This window comes from Macrotis lagotis, chromosome X (assembly GCF_037893015.1).
Source record: "Macrotis lagotis isolate mMagLag1 chromosome X, bilby.v1.9.chrom.fasta, whole genome shotgun sequence".
NCBI classification, from domain to species: Eukaryota; Metazoa; Chordata; class Mammalia; order Peramelemorphia; family Peramelidae; genus Macrotis; species Macrotis lagotis.
Genome location: NC_133666.1, coordinates 124,490,333 through 124,517,792, shown reverse-complemented (window position 1 = coordinate 124,517,792; position 27,460 = coordinate 124,490,333). Strand labels below are relative to the sequence as shown.

At 35.0% G+C, this 27,460-nt stretch overlaps 1 protein-coding gene across 6 annotated transcripts in view; it reads left to right on the top strand.

Moving 5' to 3' along the window:
* DNAH3 (dynein axonemal heavy chain 3) overlaps positions 1-27,460 on the top strand; it is a 195,390-nt gene that overhangs the window by 13,786 nt on the left and 154,144 nt on the right. For all 6 annotated transcript variants that reach the window (XM_074208291.1, XM_074208288.1, XM_074208289.1 and 3 more), the window contains 8 exons: positions 3,012-3,207; positions 10,613-10,738; positions 12,709-12,904; positions 16,212-16,391; positions 23,706-23,842; positions 24,072-24,177; positions 24,308-24,486; positions 26,687-26,871. In XM_074208291.1, the coding sequence (XP_074064392.1) occupies positions 3,012-3,207; positions 10,613-10,738; positions 12,709-12,904; positions 16,212-16,391; positions 23,706-23,842; positions 24,072-24,177; positions 24,308-24,486; positions 26,687-26,871 (1,305 nt within the window). The remainder of the gene's footprint in view (positions 1-3,011; positions 3,208-10,612; positions 10,739-12,708; positions 12,905-16,211; positions 16,392-23,705; positions 23,843-24,071; positions 24,178-24,307; positions 24,487-26,686; positions 26,872-27,460) is intronic.

Genomic DNA, 27,460 nt, shown 5'->3' with positions numbered 1-27,460 from the left:
CACTGCAGTTTCTTTATCTCTAGAACAAGGGAGTTGGATCAGGGAACTACTATAGTTTTTAGCAAAGCATTTGATAAAATTTCTTATGCTGTTTTTGTGGAAATGGAGAGGAATGGGCTGAAACAGTGGTCTTCCAACTTTTTTTTTTTTTAGGTTTTTGAAAGGCAAATGGAGTTAAGTGGCTTGTCCAAGGCCACACAGCTAGCTAATTGTTTAAGTGTCTGAGGTCGGATTTGAACTCAAGTACTCCTGACTCCAGGGCTGGTGCTCTATCCACTTCGCCACTTAGCTGCCCCCCAACTTTTTTTTTAAATCTTCTCCTTGACATGCTTTAAAATGATCAAGGGTCCTTTGACATTCTTAAAATCATTGAGGACTTCAAGGAATTTTTGTTGATAGGGTTATATTTATTGATATTTGTGATATTAGAAATGAAAGCTGATAATTTCTTGCAAAATGTATGTTAAAATAATATATATGGGGGCGGTTAGGTGGCATAGTGGATAAAGCACCAGCCCTGGAGTCAGGAGTACCTGGGTTCAAATCCCGTGTAAGACACTTAATAATTACCTAGCTGTGTGGCCTTAGGCAAGCCACTTAACCCCGTTTGCCTTGCAAAAATCTAAAATAAATAAATAAATAGATAGATAGATAGATAGATAGATAGATAGATAAATAAATAAAAATAATATATAATATAAAAATAATAGCAATGATAATATTACAAACTTATCACAACATAAATATTTGTGGAAAAAATAACTACATTTTCCAAGTCCAACAAAACTTAGTGAAGAAGAATGGCATTTTTACATATTTTGGCAAATCTCTTCAACATTTGGCTTAAAAACAGGATTCTTGGCTCATTCAATCTATATAGGACGTGTTTTAAATGAAGTATAGGAAGAAAATCCAGTTTCTCACAACTATGTAATTGGAAAAGATAGGATTGTTTGAATTGGCAAATATAATGACTTAGAATTATTACAGAAGTAGCCTTAATTTCAAGTACCTCCTGAAAAGGTCTCAGTGACCACCCCAGGCACCTGAAAACCATTCTTTGAGAACCATGGGCTAAAAGATGGTTTAATTAATTGAATTCATAATTAATCTTAAAGTCTAGTCATTGAAATAATCATTATCACTGAGATAATTTGAAGGGAATCCTCCAGTGTTTGTCCTTGGTAGTTTGATATTTTTATATTATGTTTAATACTTTATGCCCTAGATAAGGCATTGAAGGTACATTTAAGAAATTAACAGATGACACAAATCTGGAAAAGATAGCTAATATATTACAGTCAAGATTCAAAAGATTTTAATAAGACAGAGCAATGATATCCAAAAAGGAGACTTCATCTCCTTTTTTTTTAATCACTTGAGATGCTGTGGCCTTACTCCAAGGAGTTTGTGATCAATTTAGAGGATAAGATGATGCATCAACCCTTCCCATTCCAGGCACTCTTGAAGTTTGCCTCCAACACAATCAAATCTCAGAATAGTGGGATATTTACTCTGCCCTCCACATCCCTTGTGTAAGATCCCAACCTCTCCAATTCTGACCTAATGTTAGCTACTCAGAGCAGTCATAAACTAAATACTACCAAAGCACCCTATTTTCCATTATCATCTGATGACATAGGCCATTTCCTCCCAGAGAATGGCCTCTGTAACCCATACCTGAAATGCTTTGCTCTTTCATTTGAACTCCTCTCAAGACTCAGCTCAAGTAAGGTCTTCTGCATGAAGCTTTTCCTCATTCCCCAGTTATTAGTTCTCCCTTTATCAAAATTACTTTTTATTTGTGTATATGTTGCTTCTTAACCCCAGGGATTGTTTTTCTTTTATTCCTTTGTGTCACCAGTGCCCAGGCAAGATACTTAGCACATAACATGCATTTAGTAAATGCTTGTCAAATTGAATTGAAAAACAAAGTTACTGCAAAATGAATAACTATATAGATCATATATTTGAAACTGGAAAGGCACCTTTAAGACTGTGTAGTCTGCTATCCTCATTTTATTTTAAGAGGAGGAAACTTTCTGCACTATTTAAAGACCTCCCAAGGGTACAAATATAACAAGTGACAGAGGGAGAATTTGATTCCAAGTTGTCTGACTCTAGACAAGCATTCTAAATGTTTTTCTTTGTCATAGACCTCTTTGGCAATCTAGGGTAGTATATTAATTCCTTCTCAAAATAATGTTTTAAAATATTAAACTAAAATATATAGAGTTACAGAGGAAGCCAGTTACACAGGGTGATTTATATCAAGTCCTCTAATGTGCCAGATACTGTGATAAGTGCTTTTTACAAATATATCATTTAATTCTCCAGCAACCTTTTGAGATAGGTGATATTATTACCCTCATTATAGTTTAGGCTTAAAGTTTAAACTACAAAATACAGGTTGTCCTTTTAAGCTATAAAGCCTTAAAACTATTGAAACTTTTGGGGCATTATGTATTAAAATACAAGTCAGTGTCTTTCCATTTTACCATATAATTTCTTGTAAACTGTTCCACCCTTCAATGTAGATTAAATATAGCTATCTAGTTTATTCCATACAAAATTTTACTCCTTTTATAAAGTATTCATCTAACTGATTCCAAAGGTACTACTCAACAATTTTTTTCCATTCCTGATTGGTGTCTTTTTCACCCTCAATATATTTCATTCTCCTGTATTTAAGATCCTGTGTTCTAGGTTATATAAAATGATTCACTCTTGGGTTCACTTTACTCTAAACCCTCAAGATGTACTCCTACTTCTGAGCTCTCTCTGAAAAGAATACACACACACACACACACACACACACACACACACACACACACACACACAAAACCCAGGATGAATGTTTCAGCTTAGTCAATAGACTAACTTTGGAGGAAGAAAAGGAAGGCAGGTTTTTAACAGCATAATGGACAACCAATAAGAATTTCTTGTTAAAGATCATGTTGTGGAGGCCCTGAGCATTTCTGATGGAGTCTTGTATTTATTCTCAACTATAGTTGATTATATCCTGATGGATCCAAGAGAGAAAGAAAGACTCTTCATTACCAACATCCCCCACATGTTTCCTCAAAGAATAATTCGAGCACCAGTGCCATGGTACAAAGAATACAAGACTGCAAAGCTGTGGAATGAAGAGCATCTGTTTATAGTGAACCCTATGATGTTGGTCCTAAGGGAGTTGTGGTTTTCAGAGTAAGACATCCATTCATTATATAGTTATTAATAATCTACCATATGCTAAATACAGGAAGAAGTAGTGATGGGAATCAAATTTTAAGGAATTTAGGAAGAAATAGAAAAGGAGTGAAGTGGTAGCAGCAAGCATAAGTAATATTTGATACATCACCATAACTGATATAAGCTTGAGTTAAGGAACTCTATCACTGTAGATTATCTCTTACTCAACAATTTATAGTCTCAAAGATCTTCCTGGGGCAATAGGGAATTATGAGATATACCAATGGTTACATAGCCCACACATAGGAAGAGGCAGATGGTCTTGAACACAGATCTTCCTGACTCCCAGGTGCTCTTTCTATTATACTATGTGCAGGACATTTATTATTACCTTAAAGTTTTTAAATCAATTTATTTTTGTACCTTAAAAAAAGAGTTAAGACAAGACTTGTTATCCTCATTATATGGATGAGATTCCCAAGATTCAGGAAGGGAAAGAAATGGGACTATAACTTGAGGGAGAAATAAAATCAGCAAAGGCAAAGAAGAAAGATCCAATGGAAGCATGGAAGTTTAAAAAAAAGAGGGATTATAATAACAATGACAGTAATAATGATAACTTTCTTTTATAGAGTGCTTACTATGGGCCAGTCATTGTGCTAAGCACTATACAATTATTATTTTATTTAATAACAACTGGGAAGTAGATGCTTATCAGCATCCCCATTCTACAGAGGTGGAAATTGAGGGAAACAGATATTAAATGACTTGACTAGGGTATATTTGGTGGAATTTTGCATGCAATTAACTACATAGCTACTATTCCCCTACATTGAAAAGTAGGAAAAGTTTTCATGAAATTATATGGTAAAATGGAAATACATTGACTCTAGAAAGGGGGTTCTAATCTAGGTTCCATGAACTTTAAAAACCACTTTATAGAACCTAGAACACAGGACTTTAAATAAAGAAGGATGAAATATACCCTGGTAACATTTGTTTCCCTTAATTCCCTTCTCTGTAGAATGGTGTCAAAGATAGCATCTACTTTCCCAGTTGTTATCAAATAAGATAATAATTGTAAAGTGCTTAGCAAACTGACTGGCCCACTTGTGATCAGGGTCACATAGATGGTAAATATCTGAGGTCAGATTTGAACTTGGATCTTCCTGACTTTAGGCCCAGCATTCTATCCACTGCACCACCTAGCATATTTGTATTTGAGAAAGATCTCTCAGAAACCTGGATTAACTTTAGAAAGATCTCTCAGAAGCAGGATTAGCTTTAGAGAGAAGAAATATAGCCCTTCCTCTGGGACCAGAGAGAAGAATGAGTGAATAATGTTATGTTGGCTATATATGACATAATGAACAATAATATGTTGAGATGATGAGAGAATAAATGAGGAAGATCAAGCCAAATAACTTCAATCTCTACTATACATTGATATATATATATATATATATATATATATATATATATATATATATACAAAAATTAAATTAATCAGTTCCTGCCCTCAAGGAACTGAAACTTCTATCAGAGATGAAAATGCACATATAATCATATGCCAAAACATAAAAGCTAATGCAAATAATCTTCAAATGATAAGTCACACTGAACTTTGCAAGACCGATTCTTAGACAGAAGATATGCAAACTGTTACCAGACCTGAACTTGATAAGACTAGTCAAAACCTACAAACCATTAAAAGCCTCTGAGAATCTAGGATCATCTCCAAGCTATAATATGGTATGAAAATAGAACTTTGGTGGAGAATATAAAATATATAAGTGGAAGGCAGAACCAAAATGATGGAGTAGAAGAAATATAACCAAGCTCTCCTCCACAAAAATTCCTCCAAATCTAGAAAATGTGTAGATGGAATCCTGATGAGAAATCCAGAAGGAAAAAAAAATTACAGTGAGTCATTTGTCTAGGATAGGTGGACAGGGTAAGAGGTTTTCTGACACTGCAGACTAGGATGGTCCAAGTGGAGCATACCAGGACCCAGAGAGAAGGTTCACACCAGGGCAAGAAGAGGACCTAGATACACACTGGGTATTACCTGATCCATTGGAGCACTGTAATGAGGGAGCAAACTGGTAGCTCTGTTGTCCACTATCTAGGTCTGGTTCACAGATCCAGAGTAACCTCAGATAGGGATTTGTCCATAGGTGTTTGTATCCCACATAGGAAGGCCTTAGACAAATATCAAGAAAGGAGGACATTCAGAATAAACAGCTCAGACCTGGGAACTGGAGTCTTACAGCACCTAACCCGGTCTCTGGAGTAATAATCAAGGCAGGAATCCCAGACTTTAGGGGAATATACAATTCCATCACAATGAACCAACAGAACTTTCCAGCTTGATTATAGGAACTGAATCCAGAAACATTCTACTTCTGTTCAGACCCAAACCCAATCAAGTTGGGGACTTGAAGAGTTCAAGGAGTCAATAATTAGATTTTGCTCTGAATCATAGCTTTTTCCAAGCACTGCAAGCTTGCAGGTTCTCAACTGACCTTAAGATCCTGGAAGAATACAGCAGCCAATAAATACCCTGAGAAAATAGCAATAGCAGGAACCCAGCTTCTCCACAAGTGGGGCAGAACCAAGACCTAACATCAAATTTGAAGTCAGAAAGTAAACAATGAGCTAACAAAAGAAGAATTCCTCCACAAAAAGCTATTATAGAAAGGGAAGGACAAGACAGCATTCCAGAAGATAATGACTCCAAAGCACCCATCAGCAAAGTCTCAGAGACAAAAGTTCAACTATAAATATATATTTTTTTACATTTGGTATTTATTTTTTCCAATTACATGTAAAAATTTTTCAACATTCCTCTTTAGTCAAATTTTGAGTTATATATTTTTCTTCCTCCCCTTTCTCCTTGACATTGAGTAATGTACAACTATATTACATTTGGTATTAATAATTTCTGTCATCATATCAATAATTATATTAACAATTTTCTGTCAACCTCTTTTTTTTTTTAGGTTTTTGCTAGGCAAATGGGGTTAAGTGGCTTGCCTAAGGCCACACAGCTAAGTAATTATTAAGTATCTGAGCCTGGATTTGAACCCAGGTACTCCTGACTCCAGGGCTGGTGCTTTATCCACTACGCCACCTAGCTGCCCCAAAAAGAGATTTTAAAAAAGTGAAAATAGTATACTTTATTCTGCCTTGAGACTCCCTAGTTTTTTGTTTGTTTGTTTGGGTTTTTTTTGTTTTTGTTTTTGCAAGGCAATGGGGTTAAGTGACTTTCCTAAGGTCAGACAACTAGGTAATTATTAAAAATCTGAGGCTGGATTTGAACTCAGGTACTCCTGACTCCAGGGCTGGTGCTCTAGCCACCCCAAGACTCCCTAGTTTTTAATCTGAATGTGAAAGATATTTTCCATAATAAGTCTCTCAGGATTGTCCTTGGTCACTGAACTTTTGAGAGGACTTGCATCCATCATAGTTGATTATCTCATGATCCTACTGACTTGCACGATGTTCTCCTGATCCTACTCATTTCACTAAGCATTAATACAGACAAGTCTTTCCAGGTTTTTCCAAATTAGCCTGCATTAGCTATGAAAATTCTTTCCCAACTTTCTGCAGTTTTTCTAATTTTGGTTGCATTGGTTCTGTTTGTTCAAAAATTTTTTTCTTTCCCTCCATCCTATCTTCCCCCTACTTTTATTTTTCTTTCTCCTTTCCCCTTAACACTCCTCACCAATGTTTTGCTTTAGACTGCTGCCTACCTTCATTGTTCTTTCACTTGTTCCCTTCTACTTCCTAAATCTAAACCCAATTAGAAGTCTGTTTAAAGTAAGATTTACTCAGTGTTTACACTTTTCCTCTAAAATAGGTCTTTTGTAACTCTTCATGTGGTGCTAATTATCCTCGAATGCTTCTACCTTATTCTCCCTATATAATTCTTTTTTGTCTTAGCTGTTTTATACGTGTCTGGTACTCACACCCTCTATCAAAGTATATTCCTTTCAACTTTCTTGATAGAAGTACAATTCTCAAGAGCCATAAATATCATCATATCATAATCAATTTATACCCACACCATCTGTTTGGGTAACCTTCCTCCTATTGTCCCAATAGAAATATTCACACTCAATTATGTTCCTTTCAACTGTCCTAAGGGAAATACAGTTCTCAAGAGTTACAAGTATTAGCTTTCTATTTAGTCTTATTAACTTTATTCCTTTGGTTTTATTGACCAACAGTTTTTTTCTTTCCATTTACCTTTTTATGTATCTTTTGAGTCTTGTATTTGAAGATCAAATTTTCTGTTCAGTTCTGGTCTTTTTATTAGGTAAGTTTGAAAGTTCTCTATTTCACTGAAAAATCCATCCTTTTCCCTAAAAAAGCTAAAATTTGTAGGATAGTTGATTCTTAGTTATAATCCAAGCTCCTTTGCCTTCTGGAATATCATATTACAGGTCCTTTGATCCTTTAATGTTGAAACTGATAAATCCTATATAATCCTGACTATGGCTCCCTCATAGTTAAATTGCTTCTTTTAGCAACAAAACCAGTATTTTCTCCTTTAGCTGAGAATTCTGAAAAACTCTTTTCTTGGAGATTTTATTTTGGGATATCTTTCCAGGGATGATTTATGGATTCTTTCAAGGAATATTTCATCTTCTTTTTCTATTATTAGGGCAGTTTTCCATGATAATTTCCTGCATGACATTGTCCAAGCTCTTTTTTCTCATCATGGTTTTCAGATAGACCAATAATGTGTAAATTAACCTCTCCTGGATCTATTTTCCAGGTTAGTTGTTTTTCCATTTTTCAGCCTTTTGGTTTTATTTGATGGAATCTTGGCACAGAATAAAGTCATTAGCTTTCATTTATCCAATTCTAAATTTTAGGATTTTATTTTCTTTAGTTTTTGTATTTCTTTTCTAGTTAACTTTACTTATTGAAGAGTTGCATTCCTTTTCCAATTGATCAATTTTACATTTTGATGAGTTATATTCTTTTTCCAGCTGACTACTTTTAATTTATAAAGGAGTTGATTTCTTTTTCTATTTGGTCAGTTTTACTCTTAAAGGGATTGTTTTCTTCATAATTTTTCATTATTCTCTTATATCACTCTCATGTCTTTTCTCCATTTTTTCTTCTTCCTTTCTTCTTTTGTTTTTAAAATCCTTTTTGAACTTTTTCAAGAGGTCTTTTTGGATTTCAGACTAATTCAAAAACTTCTTTGAGGCTTCACATATAGGCATTTTGTTATTGCTTTCCTCATCTGAGATGGCATTTTTGTCATCCCTTTCCGAATAGTAGCTTTTTTAGTTAGTGCTTTTTTTGTTGTTTTTTCACTCATTTTGATAGTTGAGCTTTGTTCCTGGGGGCAAAAGGAACACAATCCCCAGTTTTCAGGAGTCTGATCCCCAGCTTACCCCTTTCCTATGGTGTTTCAGATGCTAGCAAATTTCCCCTGTGTCAAGAGTAACCTAACCCAGTCCTGCCCAAGTTTCTGAGGCTTGAACTTTGTTCTCCAAGCTAGAGTTGGGACCCTCATTGCTGGGCTACAGTACCATTGATTTGCTTAGTCCAAACCTGAGCTGCATTTTGGCTAAGAGCTCTTTCACCTACTCTGGACTATACTCCTCTTTTCCCCATGTGATGGTAGACCTTTACTGAAGTTCCTCCATGATACCTTGAGCTGAGAACTTGTTTCACTCTGTTTTTTTTATATGTGTGTGGATTCTGTTGCTTTAGGGTCTGTTTAGAGGCTCATTTAAAGTTTCTTGAAGTTTCATTTAAAGAGCTTCTTAGTTTGGTGCTGTCATCTTGACTCTGCCTCTGGAAGTCTCTTCAACAAGAGTTTAAAAGAGAGTTTAACATGATTTAAAAAAAATCAAAGAACATTTGAAAAAACAGAAAAGAAATGAAAACTATGGAAGAAAATATTGGAAAAGGAATTAACAACTTGGCACAAAAGGTACAAAATCTTGCCTAAGCAACAAACTCCTTGAAAATTAGAATAGACCAAAAAGAAATCAATGATTCCATGAGATGAAAAGAAATATTACAACAAAGTCAAATGCTTGAAAAAATAGAAAAAAATTCCATAGGAAAAGTAGCTTACCTGGAAAACAGATTAAGAAGGAAACATTAAGAAACATTGGAATCACTGACTATCTGAATACTATGAACAAGACAACAAAAAAGAACTCAGACATTCTATTTCAAGAAATCTTCAAAAAAAACTGCATATCTCTCTTGGAATGAGAGAGAAAGTAGAAATGGAAAGAATTCATCAGTCACTTCCTGATAGAATCCTCAAATGATCATTCCCAGGAATATCTTAGCCAAAATCCAGAGTTTCAAGTTCAAATTTAAAAAATACTGCAAGCAATCAGAAAGAATGAATTCAAATTTTGGGGAGTCCAGCTAGGGTCACACAAGATTTAAGGAAGTAAAAAAGAAGAAAAAGGGAAAGGAAGGTCAATTTCCTTCCCCCCCCCAATAATCAGAGTGTATAAGTAGATATCAATAGAAACAAGGGAGACAGAATTGGGTAGCATCTGATATTTGAACCTCACTCTCATCTGAATTGAGAAAGGAGGAATACAAATAGATGCATAGTTGAGTAAAGAAATACATTTTAGTCAATAGGGAAATAATAGGGAAAGGAGGAAAGGGAGAAAGGGGAAATATAAGGATAGTAGATTAAGGTATTGATTAGTCCCAAACAAAGCATTCTAATAATGTACAAAAATACTTATAGATCTTTTTGAGATGGAAAAAAATGGAAATCTGAAGGGATATGCATAAATTTGTGGAACTGATAAACCAGTTATGTTATATAAATATGATGGATTGATATTGTACTGAAGAATTGATGAAGGTGATGGTTTCGTGGGAAATCTAGATTTATATGATATTATGCCGACTAAAGTGAGCAGAACCAAGAAAACATTTAAACAGTGACAACAGTATAGTAAAAACAATCAACTTTAAAAGAATTAAGAACTCTGATCATCTACAATTCCAGAGTATTAATGATTAAAATATGCTCCCTAACTTTTGTTAGAGAGATGAAGGATTGAGTGCATAATGAGACATTTTTTTTTGAACATGACCCATGTGGAAATTTTTTTGGATTTTTTTGACATATTTTATGATATGCTTTTTTTTTCCTGTTCATCTCATGGGGGGTGTTGGCTCATGAAAGTGAGAAAGTAGATTTTTGCCAATTGAAACAAAATATTTTAAAATATGAAATATAGATACAGATATAGATATATAATTACTGTTACAGTTCTTACTAAATAATCATTAATCATTAAGTTCCATTTAATGAAAAATTAGTAAAAACTCACCTGCAATTTCATTTGTAATCTATGAATATAATTATAAAATATAATTTAATTTACACAGGTTTTCCTCTCTCTTGTAGATTTTGTAACATCAGATTTGTTCGAACAGCAGAATTACTTGCAGGTCCATTGCCACTATTACCTGGTGTATTTTTCAGTGTCATTCAACAGCATTGCATTGAAGCTCGTCAAATTCTTCTTGACAAGTCAGTATTATGTCCAAATGGTGATATTGAGACAGAACTCATTGGAATTCAAAGAACCAGCTGAAGTTTACCCTGGTTCTCATAGCTGAATACTGAAATCCTAGGCTCTCTTTGTACTTACATTGACTGACTCATATTCAACATTCTCACTCTTGAATTTCTTACACTTTCCACATTATGGTTTTCCATTCAACTAATCCTTTGCTTTCATAAAGGTTCTTTTGCTAGGACTCTTCTCCATCCCTCTTTACTTATTTCCTATCACTGACTTTCAAAGGACTTTGGAGTCTTTTCTTGGTGATGAATGTAGATTCAACATTCTTGTATTTTGGTCACTCAGCTGATTAACTTCAGAAATGCTAAGGATAGGGAGCCTTCCAATGTTTAAGTTTTAGCCATTATAAGAATACAAATATAGTTGCATCCAGATCCAAGAAAAATACCATCCACTTTAGAAGCTGAATGGCATTAAAAAAAACCTTAGGCAGTGATTTCCCATGAAAATTAGCATTTTGAGGTGACAATTTGAAGTAAAGGATGGCAATGCTTGCAATGCTTACCCTTAATTCTTTTTTCTTTTTCTCATCAGGGAGCCCTTTTAAAGTTTCCTTTATTTTCAGTCAATAAACATTTTTAGCAGAACTATATTTGAGATACTATGCTAAACACAGGGGAAGCCAAGAAAGATTAAAGACAGTCCCTGCTCTTGAGAAACTCAGTCTAATGGAAGGGACAACATGGGAATAACTATGTACAAACAAGTTAATACAGATTAAATTAACTATAATCAACAAAGGAAAGAGACTCGAATTAAGAGAAATTGGGAAATTCTTCTTGAAGAAGGTGGGATTTTAGCTGAACTTGAGGATTAGTGAAATAAGGAGGGACAATGTTCCAGACATGGGAGATAGAATGTCATGAGCTGAGAGATGAAGTATTTTGATTGAGGCACAACTGAGTCAAAGAGTAAAAGAGAAGTAAGGTGGTATAGCATGAAATATCTGATGATTAGGAAGAAAAGAAATTTACATTTCTTATTTAATATACCTTTACCAAATACCCATGTGGGTGATATCATAGGAAAAGTATCTTTTCAATTCTTATCTCATTTACTTTTTTGGGAAAGGGGAAATGGATAAAGTTGGTCAGAAGGTTCAATTCTAAAACATTTCTTATGTTTCCTCTATGCATAGGAAAAAGGCAACATGATGAAATGGTTAGAAAACTGCTTGTAAAGCAAATTCCTGTAGACTACATATTGTCTTATCCACAGATGTTCTATTATATTTTGAATTATTTTATTAAATATTTCCCAATGACATTTAAATCTGATTCCTTTGCACTTGGGACCACTGCAGTCTCCAAATGCAGGTGCTGAAGCATATATGATCTTTGTTCCAGACAACTCTCTAAGATGGTAAGAGAAGATGCCTACATTAGTAGGCAAAGTTTTCTCACCTAGGATTGCCTGTGCCAATGAAATCAGAGGCCCAGTGACTTTCCATAGATATACTCAAGGAACTAGGAATTAGAGAGATGGTCTTTTACATTCTATTGGTTAGAGTCAACATATATACATGTATACAAATAATCAGATTCATCTTTTGAACAAAGTTATAACTCCTGGAGGCCTCTGAGATGTGTTCACATATTCTGCATGTGTTGTATTTTCTGAAGTACCTACCATTAATAATAATAATAATAATAATAATAACAATAATAAAATTACTGATTTTTAAAAAGGGAACAATATTAACAACTGAGTGGATGAGGAGAGGTCTTCTATTGGAGATGGTACTTGAGCTATGTCTTGAAGAAATTTTGAGATAACTGTTTGATGAGACTATTTTATTGGAAAGCCTCTCCCCCCCAGTTCTAATCAATTCCCTAGAATCCCCTTCATCATCTTTTATGGCAGAAAGCTCCCCAGAGCTCAAAATCTGATTCCAGGTTGCATTTTGTCCTTGCAGGTGGATTCCCACTTGTGCTCAACATTTTATCTCACAGAAGGATCATTGGCTTCGTTTTGCTCCCAAGAGTGACTTTGAATCATCTCAAATGATTGAGGAGTATTTTGCTTCAGTGGCTTCTTTCATGTCCCTGCAGCTCCGGGAGATAGTGATTAATTCGCTGAAGGACCTTGTCAACTTTTTTATGATCCACAAGGTACAAATTTTCAGTGAGCTGATCTTTTGGATATGACAAAAGTAGTAAGAATATAATTCAATGATAGTTTTATAATTTTTGTATTTAAAAAACTTTCATTGATGTTTTTGGTATTTTGGGGGGCAGGGTACCCCACACTTCACACACTTCACTCTTATAATAAAGATTTAAAGCAACAATTAAGCAAAATTGACTGACAAAGCAACCATACCTGGCAGGATATGTAGCATTTTGCATTTATAATAACCTTCTTTTCTCCTTCTTTCCAATTCTCTCTCTTGAGAGGAGGAATGTATTCTGTTCTCTAGATCCAAAACTCATATTGCAATAGTAAAAATTTCACTTTTTTTATTGTACTCATCATGAAACTCAGTTCCTACAGATCTTCTTATGTTTCTCTGAATTTCTCATATTCAACATTTAGATGTATATGCGTGCACATACATTTTACATATGCATACTTATATATCTATGCATACCTATATCTATACATATTCATGTTTACATACATATGTGTATTTTTTATATATTGGTAGTGAAATCTGTATCTGTGCTTTCATTAGTGTGTGAGACTTCTGGAAACTCACTCCACTAATGCAAATCAACAACTTCTTTGCAATATAGTTTTAAAGAGATGTCCAGTACATTGAGCAATCAAGTGATTTTCTCATGGCCACAAAACCAGTTTGTTTCAGGGGCAAGTCATGAGCCTCAGGTCTTCCTGAGTCCCAAGCTAACCTTCTGATCACTGTACTATGCTGTGTCTTTATCATTTTTTATTGTACAAAAGTACTTTATTATATTCACATACTTCAACTTATTTAAAGTGTTTTCTTTTATGTGTAGTTTATACATGAAGATGTGCATCTAAACAAAGGAATAGATGACACAGTAGACTGAGTACCTGCCTGCAGTCAGGAAGTCCTGAGTTCAAATCCAACCTTGGACATTTACTAGCTGTGTGACCCTGGGAAAGTCATTTAGCCCTGACTGTCTCTAAAAAAATTAAAATAAAATATCTTGACCTGGGAACTAGGGTGTGCTGGAGCCAGCTCAACTGTATACCCAAGAGTCAATTATTAAATTTATAATGGAAGCTATTACACATCAGAAATTTGCAACCAATATAAATTAGGGTTTATTTGTTGTTTTGTTGTTTGTTTAGATTTACAAAAGTAGTGGAGAAAATATTTATAATGCAAATTAAGTTGAAAAGTGTGTCCCCCTCAAGAGTAGTTGGAAAATATTTAGCAGCATACTCTACCTGAGGGTAGGTATGAATTTCATGGAATTCATTCTAAAAAGGAAAACAAAACTAACACAATCAAGCCCTTGAAACCTGCTTCACAAAAGTGTGAAGAGAAGACCTGACTCATCCTGGAAAGAGTCAAATCATTTGGTTTTGAGTAAACTTGGCCAAAATATTTCCTTCTAAGGACTTCAGTTACTACTACTGTAGGGGACATCTTAAGGTGCCATCCAGTTCTCAATATTCCTTGATTCTCTGATTCTGTGACAACAGCTTCAGATTTGGACTCTTTTAGAGACCCAGAAAATAAAGCTCTGGGTGAAACTTGTGAATGTACCCCTTGAGTTTTATGTTCACAGAATCAGAAGATTTTAAAATTGAAAATCAACTTGGAGATCATTTTGGCCAAGCCCATAATGTTACAGATTAGGAAACTGAGGCTCAGGGAAATTGAATGGCTTGTCTAAAGTGACCTTAGGTGGCAAAACTTATTAAACAAACCTTCTGACTCCAAGGACAGAGCTCTCTAAAAATAAAATTTGAGTCAGTGTGAGTACAATTCGAACTTGAATACCCAGGTTCAAATCACATCCCTAATGCTTACCACCTGTGTGACCCTGGGGCAAGTCACTGAATTTCCTTGATTCTTAAGCACCTCATCTAGAAAATGAAAGGATTGGCATAGAGGTTCCTTCCTATTCTGGATTTGTGTCTCTGACACCCAAATATTATAACAGCTGGTTAATTAGTACTTTAGAGAAGGCTATATTAATCAACATTTCTGATTGCTCCCAACACTACTGAAACCCAGCCACAGTCTACTGACTCATTTAAATCCCATTATTCTTAAAATAACCTCTGAAAATTTTTTTTAAAAAAATTTTTAACAGTCATCCACATGCACATGTATATTTTTAAGTTACAAAATTTCCTTCCACCCTCCCTTCCCACCTCCTTCCCCTCATCTGCAAATAAGTTAACATTGTACATAAATATCTTTGATAAATATGTTTAGAAATTAGTCATTTTCAGTATAAGGAATTAGGATTAAGGGAAAGATACATAAGAGATAATTTTTATAAAGTGTTCATCAGATTCTAAAGGGTTTTTTTTATTTTTTGTTTTGTTTTGTTTTTCTTCCTCTGGATGAAGATAAAACTTTATCCATAGCTGATCTAATATAGTTGTCCGAGCTCTCTGAACTGCTGAGAGGTACTTCTATCACAGTTGATGATCTCACAAAGTTGTTATTAATGTTACATTGTTCTCTTGTTTCTGCTCTCTTCGCTCAGCATCAGATCCTGTAATTCATTTCATGCTTCTCTAGCATCTGACCATTTATGATTTCTTATGGAACAATAATATTCCATAGTATTCATGGACCAAACTTGTTTAGCCATTCCCCAATTGATAGGCATCACCTCAATTTCCAATTCTTTTACAAAAAAAGCTTATTTGAATATTTTGGAACCTGTGGGACTTTTCCCATTTTTTGTGATTTCTTCTGGGTGTAGGCCTAGAATTGAAATTGCTGGGTCAAAGGGAACAAACATTTTTATTGCTCTTTGGGCATAGTTCCATATTGCTCTTCAGTGGAGATTTTTTCCTAAACCAAATATACTGGGATTAGATTTTTAGAATTGACTGTAAGTAATTTTGAAAAGAATGGAGGCAACTGAAAAATACTTCTTAACATAAGAGACTCAGAGAAGAGGACACAGAGGACTTTCCAACTGCTAGGAACATTTTAATATAGTAGTTCACTGCTAAGTATAACTCTTATTAAGTGGAGCATAGGAATAATTGACAACTTTATTCTCCTTTCCTCCCAGGAAATCATTGCGAAGTTTTTTACTGTACAATGTCTTGAGATTGACCACAAATAAGCCTTATAACTTGCCATGCCAATGTGAATTTCCTGCTTGAACTGAAGTTATCACCTTATTGGGTTCTCACAACAGTTCCAAGAAGTATAAGCCAATAGCTATTCTCTTAGCATTGGTTACAGGATTTCTCACTTTTCTAATTATTATTTTCTTTTTTTTTTCTTCTTTTGAGGATGGGAATGATTTTGATCACCCTTATAAAGAAATGGAGTTCTTCATCCCTCAGGTAATCCTAATAAAGCTCCAAGTGGAAGAACCATCGATTATCTTTAATCCACCTTTCAAGGAATGTTGGAATTTAATCTACAGCTGCTTCATGGAAGTCATTAAGAGCTCTGAAAATATTCCTAAGGTACAGTGTGACTCACAGAGTGGGGACTGGAATATTTAAGATATATGCCAACCAAGGTGAAAGAAGACTTTTTGGAACCTAATAGAAATATCCATAATAATGGCACTAAGGATGTTGAAAGGGAGTGCATAGATAAGACCCCCTTCTAAAACTCAAGGTTGATTAAAGACAATTACAAAGGAAGTTAGAAATGTTCTGAGAGGTTTCTAACTTCCTTTAACTACCTATTACAGATATATTTTTCACGAATTAAAGTATTCATTATACTAATAGATACTTTTGGTCTATGCCAAATCTCTTAAATTAAGAGATTGGTATGGATTATAGATCAAAAGTTAGAAGGGATCTTATAGACTCTCTCTAGTCCAACCTCGTTTTACAGAATAAGAAATTGAGGTTCAGAGAGGTTAGGTATCTTACCACCATCAAATAGCTACTGTCAGAAGTGTCAGAAGTGGGGCATAAACCCAGGTCTTCCTGACTCCAAGTCCTTTACTTTCCTGGACCAAATATTTTGAATTTCTTCCTTTTAGCAAAATTTCTCTTTCCCTCATTGTCCAGTTATTTCCTGTTAGTTGCAGATAAGCAGACTTGGATGATGTAACCAGATAATAAGAAGCCTGGAAACCTTGCCCAATGAGAATGAATTGAAGGAACAAAGTTTGTTTAATCTGTGGAAAACAGACTTAAGAGAAATGTAATATATGCTTCCTTCCAGCCCCTTTTCTTATGACCAAAGTTGATGGTCAATTTGTAGTAAAATATATCTCAGTTCCCAATGTTTTTGAGTTATTGGAGTGCATCCTAGACTCAAGCTAAAATTTTTTAGACTCTCATACTCTTCTTATTCTGATAGCAGTTTCGTGGAGAGAATGAGCATGCAAGAAATCCATCCCATTTTTTCTTGACTTTGTAATAGGCTCACATCCTGGGACTCACCTGAAATAATCCTAGTGGTTCTGGTGGATTGGCAAGATGCAATGAGAATAAGGAGGGTTTTAATGCTTTTATTTGCACTAAAAATGATCCCTTTGAGTTTCAAGAGGTGTGTTTTTATTATTGGAATTGTAAACAAATATATGCTTACCATCTCCTCATCCCAAATTAGATTAATTTTATATCTCCTGTCAGCTTTTGTCTTTCCAAACTAAAAAAAGCCATTATCTTTTTTTAGAAAGATTTTATTTATTTTGAGTTTTACAATTTTCCCCCCTTTATTGCTCCCCCCCCACAGAAGTCATTCTGTTAGTCTTTACATTGGTTCCATGTTATACATTGAATGTGATGACAGAGAAATCATATCCTTAAGGAAGAAAAATGAAGCATGAGATATTAAAATTACATAATAATATAATGGGTTTTTTTTTTCTAATTTTAAGGTAATATTTGGTCTTTGTTCAAAGTCCATAATTCTTTCTCTGGAAAAAGCCATTATCTTTTGACCATTTAAGTTGATCCTTTCCAGTTCAATGCAGTTCAAAAAGCATCTATTACATGCCTATCATGCAAACATTTTGCTAGGTATTGAAGATACAAAGACAAAAATGAAAATGCTCCTGACCTTAAGGAGCTTACACTCTTTTGGGGAAGATCACTGCAGTAATGACCATCTGCAGAATAAGATATAAAATACAGAGCATACTCTCCATCATGTTTGCCACTTCCTCAACCCAAGTTTCTGAATTTCAGCTTATCCTTCCTAATATACATTGCTAGACTTACCCTACCTTTTCTCTACTAATGGATAGACAAGATGCAAAAAGAACAAGGAGGATTCTAATGCTTTAATTTGCACTAAAATGATCTCTTTGAGTTTCAAGAGATTTCTTTATTATTAGAATTTGTAAACATGGGTTTCTTCTCAACAAATCTCAGTGATTCCTATGCAGTCTTTGTTTTCTTGCATTAGAAGTTCCAGTTCTTGCTTGCTACCTAAAATTTGAACATTTCTTGTGTTTTGTCCCCTGTGTATTTCTTTCTGGCTATCTCAATGGTATAGTCTTTTCTCTTCCCATTATTTTTTGTATTTGAAAATGTAGTTTTTTCTCTTCCCAATGTTTTGAGTTTTAAAACCAAGGGGTTTTAAAACCAACTAAAGGTCAGTTGGGTATGATCTGCCCTCGCTCCCTTCCTCTTTTCCCTTTTCCTTCTCCATTCTGCTCATGGAGCTTTGAATGAGATGCAAGTTATTAGCTTTATTTCTTGTGTTGAGATGCAAAACTACTGGCCTTAACATTTTTCTTATCTTTATGACCTATACTCCTTCAGCAGTGTGATCTTAACTTTTTATATAACTTATGAATATCTGGATGACCTTTCCATCTTCCCTGAAGTACTATTTCTTTTATGTATTATGTCCCCAATCAGAATGTGAACTCATTGAGAATATGGATTGTTTCCCTTTTTCTCTTTGTATTCCCAGTATTTGGCAGAGTGCTTGGCATATTATAAAGCACTACAAAATGATTCATTTATTCATTTGATTTGTAAAATGTTTGACTTTTTATTCTGAACTTAAATAGGAAAAAAAGCATTACTTAACATACATAACAGAGCACAAAAAGATTGTGTATGAATCTGGGAATCTCCTTTTCCTACTACTTGCTTCTTTTGAAAAAAGTATATAATAAATTCTCCAGTTGTCTGTATTACTTCTACCTAACTTTCCTTTTGTTCTCTTTTGTACATTAAAAAATGTTTCAGGGTGTTTAGATAGTGCAGTGGGTAGAGCACTGGCCCTGGAGTCAGGAGGACCTGAGTTCAAATCTACCCTCAGATGCTTAATAACTACCTAGCTGTGTGGCCTTGGGCAAGCCATTTAAACCCATATGCCTTGCAAAAACCTAAAAAAAGTTTCAATAACCCTTTTTTGGGGGGGGAGTGGAGCAAGATTATTGCTAACACCACTTTCTCCTTCCAAATCAATAAAATAACAGAAAAAAATCCATTATAATTAAGAAGTATAGTCAATCAAAATGAGTTCACATAGTGGTCAAGTCCAAAATTAGATAATCACTTTGTTCAACATGAGCCTACTCTGTGATGAATGGGTACCATATTGTAGGTCCTCCTCTGGAGGGAGACATAGATTATATCATTGCTCAGAGCTCTTAAGGCTCAAGTAATTGTTTTAATATAAATGCTTTTCCTGATTCTGCTTATTTCATTCTTCATTAGCTTATATTGATACCACTTTTTTCTGAGTTCATATTGGTGAAAAACTCATAAACCCTCTGACCCCAGAGTACAAGTGTAAAAAATAAAAACAAATTTATTAAAGAAATTCTTTAAGAATGCAGAGCTACAGGGGCTGCTAGGTGGCACAGTGGATAAAGCACTGGCCCTGGAGGCAGGAGTTACCTGGGTTCAAATCTGGTCTCAGACACTTAATAATTACCTAGCTGTGTGGCCTTGGGCAAGCCACTTAACCCCATTGCCTTGCAAAAACCTAAAAAAAAAAAAGAAATACCCTTTAATAAAAAATAAATCATTAAAATCATTATCTTATAGAATTTTGTTATCTCTTATATTTTATTTTTTTTCTTTTAAGGATATGATTTCTCTCTCAACACATTCAATTTAGATCAATATATAGCATGGAAACAATGTAAAGACTATCAGACTGCCTCCTGTGTGGGGTGGGGGGGGAAGTAAGATTGGGGGAAAATTGAAAAATTCAAAAAACAATAAATAAATTTTAAAAAAGAATACAGAGCTACGTGGGGGGAAAAATGTGTGGTAGTTTAAACACAGGCAAATTCTCTGGGAGGAAGACAGAAACCAGTCTCTGGTTTAGAATTGTGGAAGGAATGGAGTTTTGGGAGTGATTATATCTGGTATGGGAAGGGCTACTCTAGAAGAGGCTACTACCTGGTTTAAGATAACATTTACAATGCATGGGCAAGTAGCCAACCTGCACCCCAGGTAAATGTGTGGCCCAGGTGGTTCATTATGTATTACTTAAATAGATCTCCAGAGTGGTTTAGAATTCACAAGAACATAGGGGGTATCTATTGCCAGAAATGTAGTTTACAAAAGTCAAAAAAAAAATAACAGTTCAAAAATGATTATAAAAATTTGTTTCCAATATAAAAGATTACAATTTTTTCTCTGTGCCCATAGTTCTCCTGCATCATTATTACCCAGCATTCTTTGACATTGTTTCAATTTATCATATAGTGCAATAATTTTGAATAAAACTTTGTTCAGTCATTTTTCAATGGATGGTAACTCCTTTAGACTCTACTCCTTTTCTTTTTTTCCCTTTTCAATCCCTTAATTCCCTTAGATTTCTCCTTCAAAGTATTTCAAATCTTTTAAGAAGCACTGTTTTCTTCCTAAAAATATGGAAAACAGGGAGCTACACCTCCAACCATTTTACCTCCTTCTCTAATAGGGAGGGTAACTTATAATATTTTTCTCACTTATAGCAGTTATGAGACAGGGGAGTAAACATACACATAATGTACTCTTTGAATGTCATAGCAAAATTCCCTTTTATTTGTTTTTTTTTGCAAGGCAGTGGGGTTAAGTTACTTGCCCAAGGTCACACAGCTAGGTAATTATTAAGTATCTGAGTTCGAATTTGAACTCAGGTCCTCCTGACTCCAGGGCCAGTGGTCTATCCTCTGTGCCACCTAGCTGCCCCCAGTTCTCGCATTCTTAATGGTGAAAGCCAAAGTGATGCTTTTAATGGCAACTGAATGAGGATTTATTTTTTAGGAAGTTTCCAGTTATTTTAGGGGATTTTCTCAGTCTATTCTTTCAATATGGTGATAGTTCAGCTAGAGTTATTCTAAAATTAACAGATTTCTTTCAAAGCATGGATGTAACTACAACCCACAGATTCCTGGATTAGATTTGAAGTTATTTTAAGGGGTCTGTGAATTTACCAAATATTGCCATTTTCATGTTTGTGTAATTTATATCCTAGAAACCAGTCTCTTGGCTTTCAGAGAATAGGTTCAATCTTGGAGGGCTGCCTTTCAAATCATATTTCTTTGGTTTGTTTTGCCCCCACCAAGAATTTCTTCTGGGAAACTCAGAATATGGCTCCTATCTATATTTACTTATGGGAGTAAAATGCCCCAAGGTCCTATGCAGGCATTCAAGATAACAATGTACATTAGATTCAGAACAGCGTTTTCTTTTTACTGCAATGAAAATGCAAAATATCCCAAAGACCTCAAAGTAGTCCAATAAAAAGCCCATAAAAATTCCCTTTCTCTTCCTGAGAAGTCCTATCTGCAGCTAGGGGCATCTGAGATTGAATTGAAGTTGTTTCTCCTGACATCAGGACCTTGCTTTACCTACTTAAAAAGTTTTGGAACTCTTGCAGAAATAAAATAGAGGCTTCCTCCAGTTTTTGTCTATGAGAATATCTTTAGCAGAAATCCAAAGCAAGAAGCTTCTCACTTCTTTCTCTTTTTCCTGCTGATTAGATAATATATACCAATGGTTTCATTTTTTGGGGAAGGGACATTTCTATTTCCTCTAAAGGGGGGGGACAACATTTCTATTTCCCCCCCCCTCAAAATACAATCTATTCAGCCTTACATTCAAGGCCCTCTGTGATCTACCTCCAAGATATATTTCCAGCATTAGCTCATACTACTTCTTTCACACACTACTTTTTTGGAGGTTTTTTGGTACTCTAAGCAAAGTTCAAAGTAATCTTTCCTTCCTTGCGTCTCTCAGATGCGTCTTGTTTGGACTTCTCCCATGCATTTTATTACACTCTAATTTTTATTGTGATTCTTTGTATACCTATAGTATCTTCAATACTAGATTATACATTTTTCCAGGGTAGGGTTTTCATCTTATTTTTTCTTTATCTATCCTGCAAAGATCTATTAGACCTTTAATAAATGTCTGTTGGGTGAATATCTATTAGATTAAGGTTTTCCAAGGTAAACCATTACTTCTGAGGTAGGGGAAATATTGTACAGAATATGTTTTATAGATATTAATGAGTACCCCATTATTCCATTGTTCAAGTTATTGAGATGAGGTCAATGAACTTTTAGTAAAGTAACTTGTCCCTCCCTGAATATTCAACAGAATAATGGTCCTTGCCCTAGCCTGAAAGGATTAAGTCTTTGAGCTATGCTTATATCTCTAATTACCTCATCTCTACTCTCTGAGCTACCCACCTCAACTTACATCCCCTATATCCTCACTCACTGCTTAATTGAGCTGCCTGCCTTCCTTTGTAGGGTATCCTGTTCAGGGGGATCATGATTCTCTAAATTCTCCTGTTCCTATACCTTTTCTTAGAGTTTGTTTTTCAATTTACCTTCCTTCTCTGCTTAGGGATCTTATCTTTTAGTCTTTTTTCCCCCTTGAGCTCACATCAATGCTAAAATAAACTTTTTTGTCCCTAAAATTCCTTCAGTGTCAGATTCAGTTTTTTACATGAATTTTTTCATGAATCTTTAGCCAGTCTCATTTTCCCTGGCATCACTTCCACATGAGAAATCCATGTTAGTTATTTATCATTCACAATTTTGCTAAGTTTAGTTCTCCAATAATCATATAGGAATGTTATTTTCTCATTGAATCAAAAAAGGTTTAACAAGATCTTTCTACTATATCACCAGATTTAATGGCCTTATCATTTTAAACTTCAAATGCTCCCTAAGTCAAACAATGTCTCCTAAAATAAGAGATAGCCTGATACAATCTGCATAATTAAGTTTCAACATGGTCTTTGGTCCTATCTCTTAGCATCATCCTGTATCATGTGATTTCAGCTTTTGCATATGTTTTCCTAGAACATATCTTCCAATTTCTAGGATATGAGATGGTTGCCTCCCACTTCTAGCCTCAAACACATCCTACCCTTGTGATCCTGAGCAAATCAATTAACCCCCTCTTGCCTCAGTTTCCTCAAATCTAGAATGAGGATAATAATACTTTTCCAAGGTTGTCGGAGCAATAGAGATATTTATTAACCACTTGCATAGCAAGCCTGGAAAATAGTAAGCATTAAATAATGTTAGCTATTGTTACCTCCCACAGTTATTGAATCAAATGACATATTTGTAATGTGCATCTGTATCAAGTTCATACTTGTTTCCCTCTTCCTTTTCTCTCTTTACCACAGTTAGCTACTGGGTTTGATCTACTTTTCTTTAGGAAAGATTTCCTTCAAGGGAGATTGGTGGATGGGCCACTTTCAAAGAGAATAAAATGGAAAAAAAATTACAGCGATCATTCTTAGGGAATCAGTGCTTTATAGGAGATAACATTTCAAAGTAAGGATTACTTCCCTTTCTCTTTGAAAATGCATTTTTTCCACTTTATGTTCTTTAGGTAGAAGCAAACCTTTTCCCAGAGCTCCAAGGAGATAACTTGACTCTTGGGACAGTCTGCCCAGATGAAATGTTAGTTTTAGATTTTGTGAGGCAAACGGAAGAGGTTTTTGAAAAAAACCAAATAGGTCCCAAAAAGTAAGTTGTCTTGGTCTTGAATTCTATAACCCAGTTTGAATCCATAAATTCTACTTATTAAAGAATTTCTCTTTGCTAGTTTTTTTAAATTTTTATTTTCTCTTTTTTTTGGAGGGTGGGTAGTCTTGGAGAGAGGGAGGAGGGTGGCAGGGAGGGTGGAAGTTAATCACTGCTAAACTTGAGGTGTATATTGATCATGTATTTATTTTTTTGTTCTTCAACCTGGAAGATACTTAGATGTGTACCACAAGTACAACAATCTGTTGGATGGCACTGCAGAAAAAGATGTTGTATCTTTTCTCTCTCAAGCCCATGATCTTGATGATTTTGTGGTGGTAAGAAACCTTTTTACTTTGAGCACTTTAATGACACTAACCCCAATTGACCCAGCAATAAGCCTTTTTATAGTGTCTGCCAAGTGACCAGCACTGGATTAATCCTTGAAATTCTTCCTTTTCTCCACAGTACATTGACAGCATGAAGAAACTGAAGGGAGAAATTGCATCCATGCACATCACAGTACCTTTGGCCCTCTTCTGTCTTGATGCTTTAGCACTAAATGAGAACCTTTGTGAACGTACCCAACTGCTTAAAGATAAGCTGATTCAATTCCAAGTTGATGAAAACCGAGAGCAAAATACTAGGTACAGTTTTCTTTTTTGTAGAGAAATTGATGTGAAGATGGATCAGTTAGGAATGGGGGAAGGGGCAACTAGGTGGCTCATTGGCTAAAGTGCTGGGCTTATAGTCATGAGTTCAATTTTGACCTCAGATTCTTATTTTTCTTTGTGATATTGGACAACCCACTTTACCTTTATTTTCCCTCAGTTTCCTCATCTGTAAATAGCACCTGCCTCCCAGAGTTTTGTGAATCCCAAATGAAATAACTATAATAGTGCCATAGCAATATTATTAGTTATTATTCATATTGGATTTAGGTCTCTTGTGGCTTATACCCCCATGTTAAGATATTGGGGAAACTCAAAGATGAAGACTAAAACTTACATATTGGACAAGAATGGGATGAGATTTTTTTTTAACAGGGAAAGGAAGAAAAGAAAATGAAAAGAGCTCCCTGTCAGTTATATGGGACAATGAATAAATGACTGAACTTGAACTTACAAAGACCTGAGTTTAAATCCTTCCTCAGATACTAAATATTTAAATGACTGTGGGCAAGTCATTTAACTTGTGTTCACATCTGTAAAATGAGCATTTGGGCTTAATGTCCTCTAGGATCCCTTCTAAATCCTATAGACTTTACCTAAATAATCCTTTTTGGTGCTGACCTGTATTTTTTTTAAGACAATCAGGATTAAGTGACTTGTCCAGGGTCATATAGCTAGTGCCTTAGATCAGATGAACTCAAGTCCTTGTGACTACAAGGCTGGTACTCTGTCCATTGTGTCGCCTAGCTGCCCCCAGTCTGTATTTTTTCAAAGGGATCCCAAGTTGTCTTTTGGGTTGAACTTTCCCTGGCTAAAGACTTTTCAAATCATTTAGTAAAGCATAGCAATTAGGAAGCTTAGGTTCTCCCATGTGCTTTTCTCTCCTGCTCAGGGTGACACCTAGTAGGATTCAAGAACTAACCAGGGGAGTGATGTCACACAATCTGTCTGGCATCTTTATTTTTAGTGAAGAATAATCTAAATTTAAAACAAGCTATTGTGTATTTATGATTCACTTCATTTATGCTCAGAGAACAGGTTCAGATTCTTACCTTAAGTAACCTTGCCAAAACTCCTATAGGACTTTCTTTATCAGTTTGGGGTTTTTTTGATGTCTTCTCCAGAAATGTTCTAATACTGTCATCTCGTTCCCTAATCAGGATTGTAAAAGTCTCTGAGGTAGGAAGCTAAGATTGTGTGTGTATTGTTTTTGTATCTCTACTCTATGACTAACATCATGGATGTTAGTCATTGACCTTGATTACTTGGAAAATATTAGGCTGGAATTTTCCTTTTCTAACTGTCTGAGTTAAAAGTATATGCATGATGGTTGTGACTGCATAAAAGGAGGCCTTATGGAAGGAAGTTGGGTTCCTAGAATATTCTATAGAGGAAACAAGGGTGGGGGAAGGGGAAAATAAAGAATCTGACTGTTTACATTGTTTGGAAGAATTAAATGCAAAGCAGTTAAGTGAAGCAATTTCATTAGTATCTGAGACACCAAGTAGACACACTATCAATGCAGAAAATACTTAATGAATTCTGTTTTACTCAATGAATTGCACTTTTGAGAAGTCTCCTTTCAATAACAAATATTCAGTCTATAAACCTCTCAGAGTTAGGCAGTGTGATGGAAGTGGATGAAGAGCTGACTTTAGAGTTGCAAAAACTTGACTGCCTTTGGCACAGACTGGTTCTGTGACTTTGGACAAGTCACTTGATTTTCTGGTGATCAAATGAGATTATATTTATTAAAATGTTTAGAACAGAGCCTGTTTCTTTTCTTTCACTGTCTCAGCCAGCTCTCTAACTGTATTTGCTATAAAGATAGATTTGGTACAGAGAATTTCTTTATCATGAGTTCCTTAATCCAATGAAATCACTTCTGAGGAGTGATGATAAATAAATAAACAAATAAATAAATCCTCTAAAGATTGGAGAGTAGGCAGCATGGGCCCTAGAGTCAGGAAGATCTGAGTTCAAATCCAACCAGAGACACTTAATTATCTAGCTGTGTGACCTTGGGCAAGGCACTAAACTCCATAACTTTGCAAAAAATAAAAAAAATGAAAGGAGACAGAATAGTATATGTATTCCCCAACAGAATAAATAGATCTTCAATAGCATTTTTAGTAGCTGCTGCTAGTGACACCGCTTTTTGCTTTCTTTTCTTTAGCCTCTGCAACCAGTACAGCATGATTGCAGACAAAGTCAGTGAAATCCCACTCAATACAGAAGAGTTGGTGAATCTTGTGGCATTTTTAAAGAAGGCCAGTGAAGTTACTGTGTTCAAGCTCAGGAGGCAGATCTCTGATGCAGCCTGGAGACTGGAGTTCCTAATGAACTATGCTTATCTTCCCAGTAGGTCTAATCAATGCTCAACACATTTTTTTCTTTTTACTTAATAGTATTTTTTCAATTACATGTAAAGATAGTTTTCAACATTCATTTTGTAAAATTTCAAGTTCCAGATTTTTATTCCTCCCTTTGCCCCCGTCCCTAAGTCAACAAGCAATATGATATAGGTTATACATATATAATCACATTAAATATATTTTCATATAAGTCAAGTTGTGAAAGAAGAATCAGAATAAAAGGGAAAAATCACCAGGAAGAAAAATAAAACTTAAAAAAGTGAAAATAATATCAACAACAAACCTATCAGAAATCATATGATCATATCAATAGATGCTGAAAAAGCTTTTGACAAAATACAGCATCCGTTCCTATTAAAAACACTAGAGAGTGTAGGAATAAATGGACTGTTCCTTAAAATAATTAGCAGTATCTATCTGAAACCATCAACAAGCATTATATTCAATGGGGAGAGGCTAGAGGAATTCCCAATAAGATCGGGTATGAAACAAGGGTGCCCATTATCACCACTACTATTCAATATTGTATTAGAAATATTAGCATCAGCAATTAGAAAAGAAAAAGAAATAGAAGG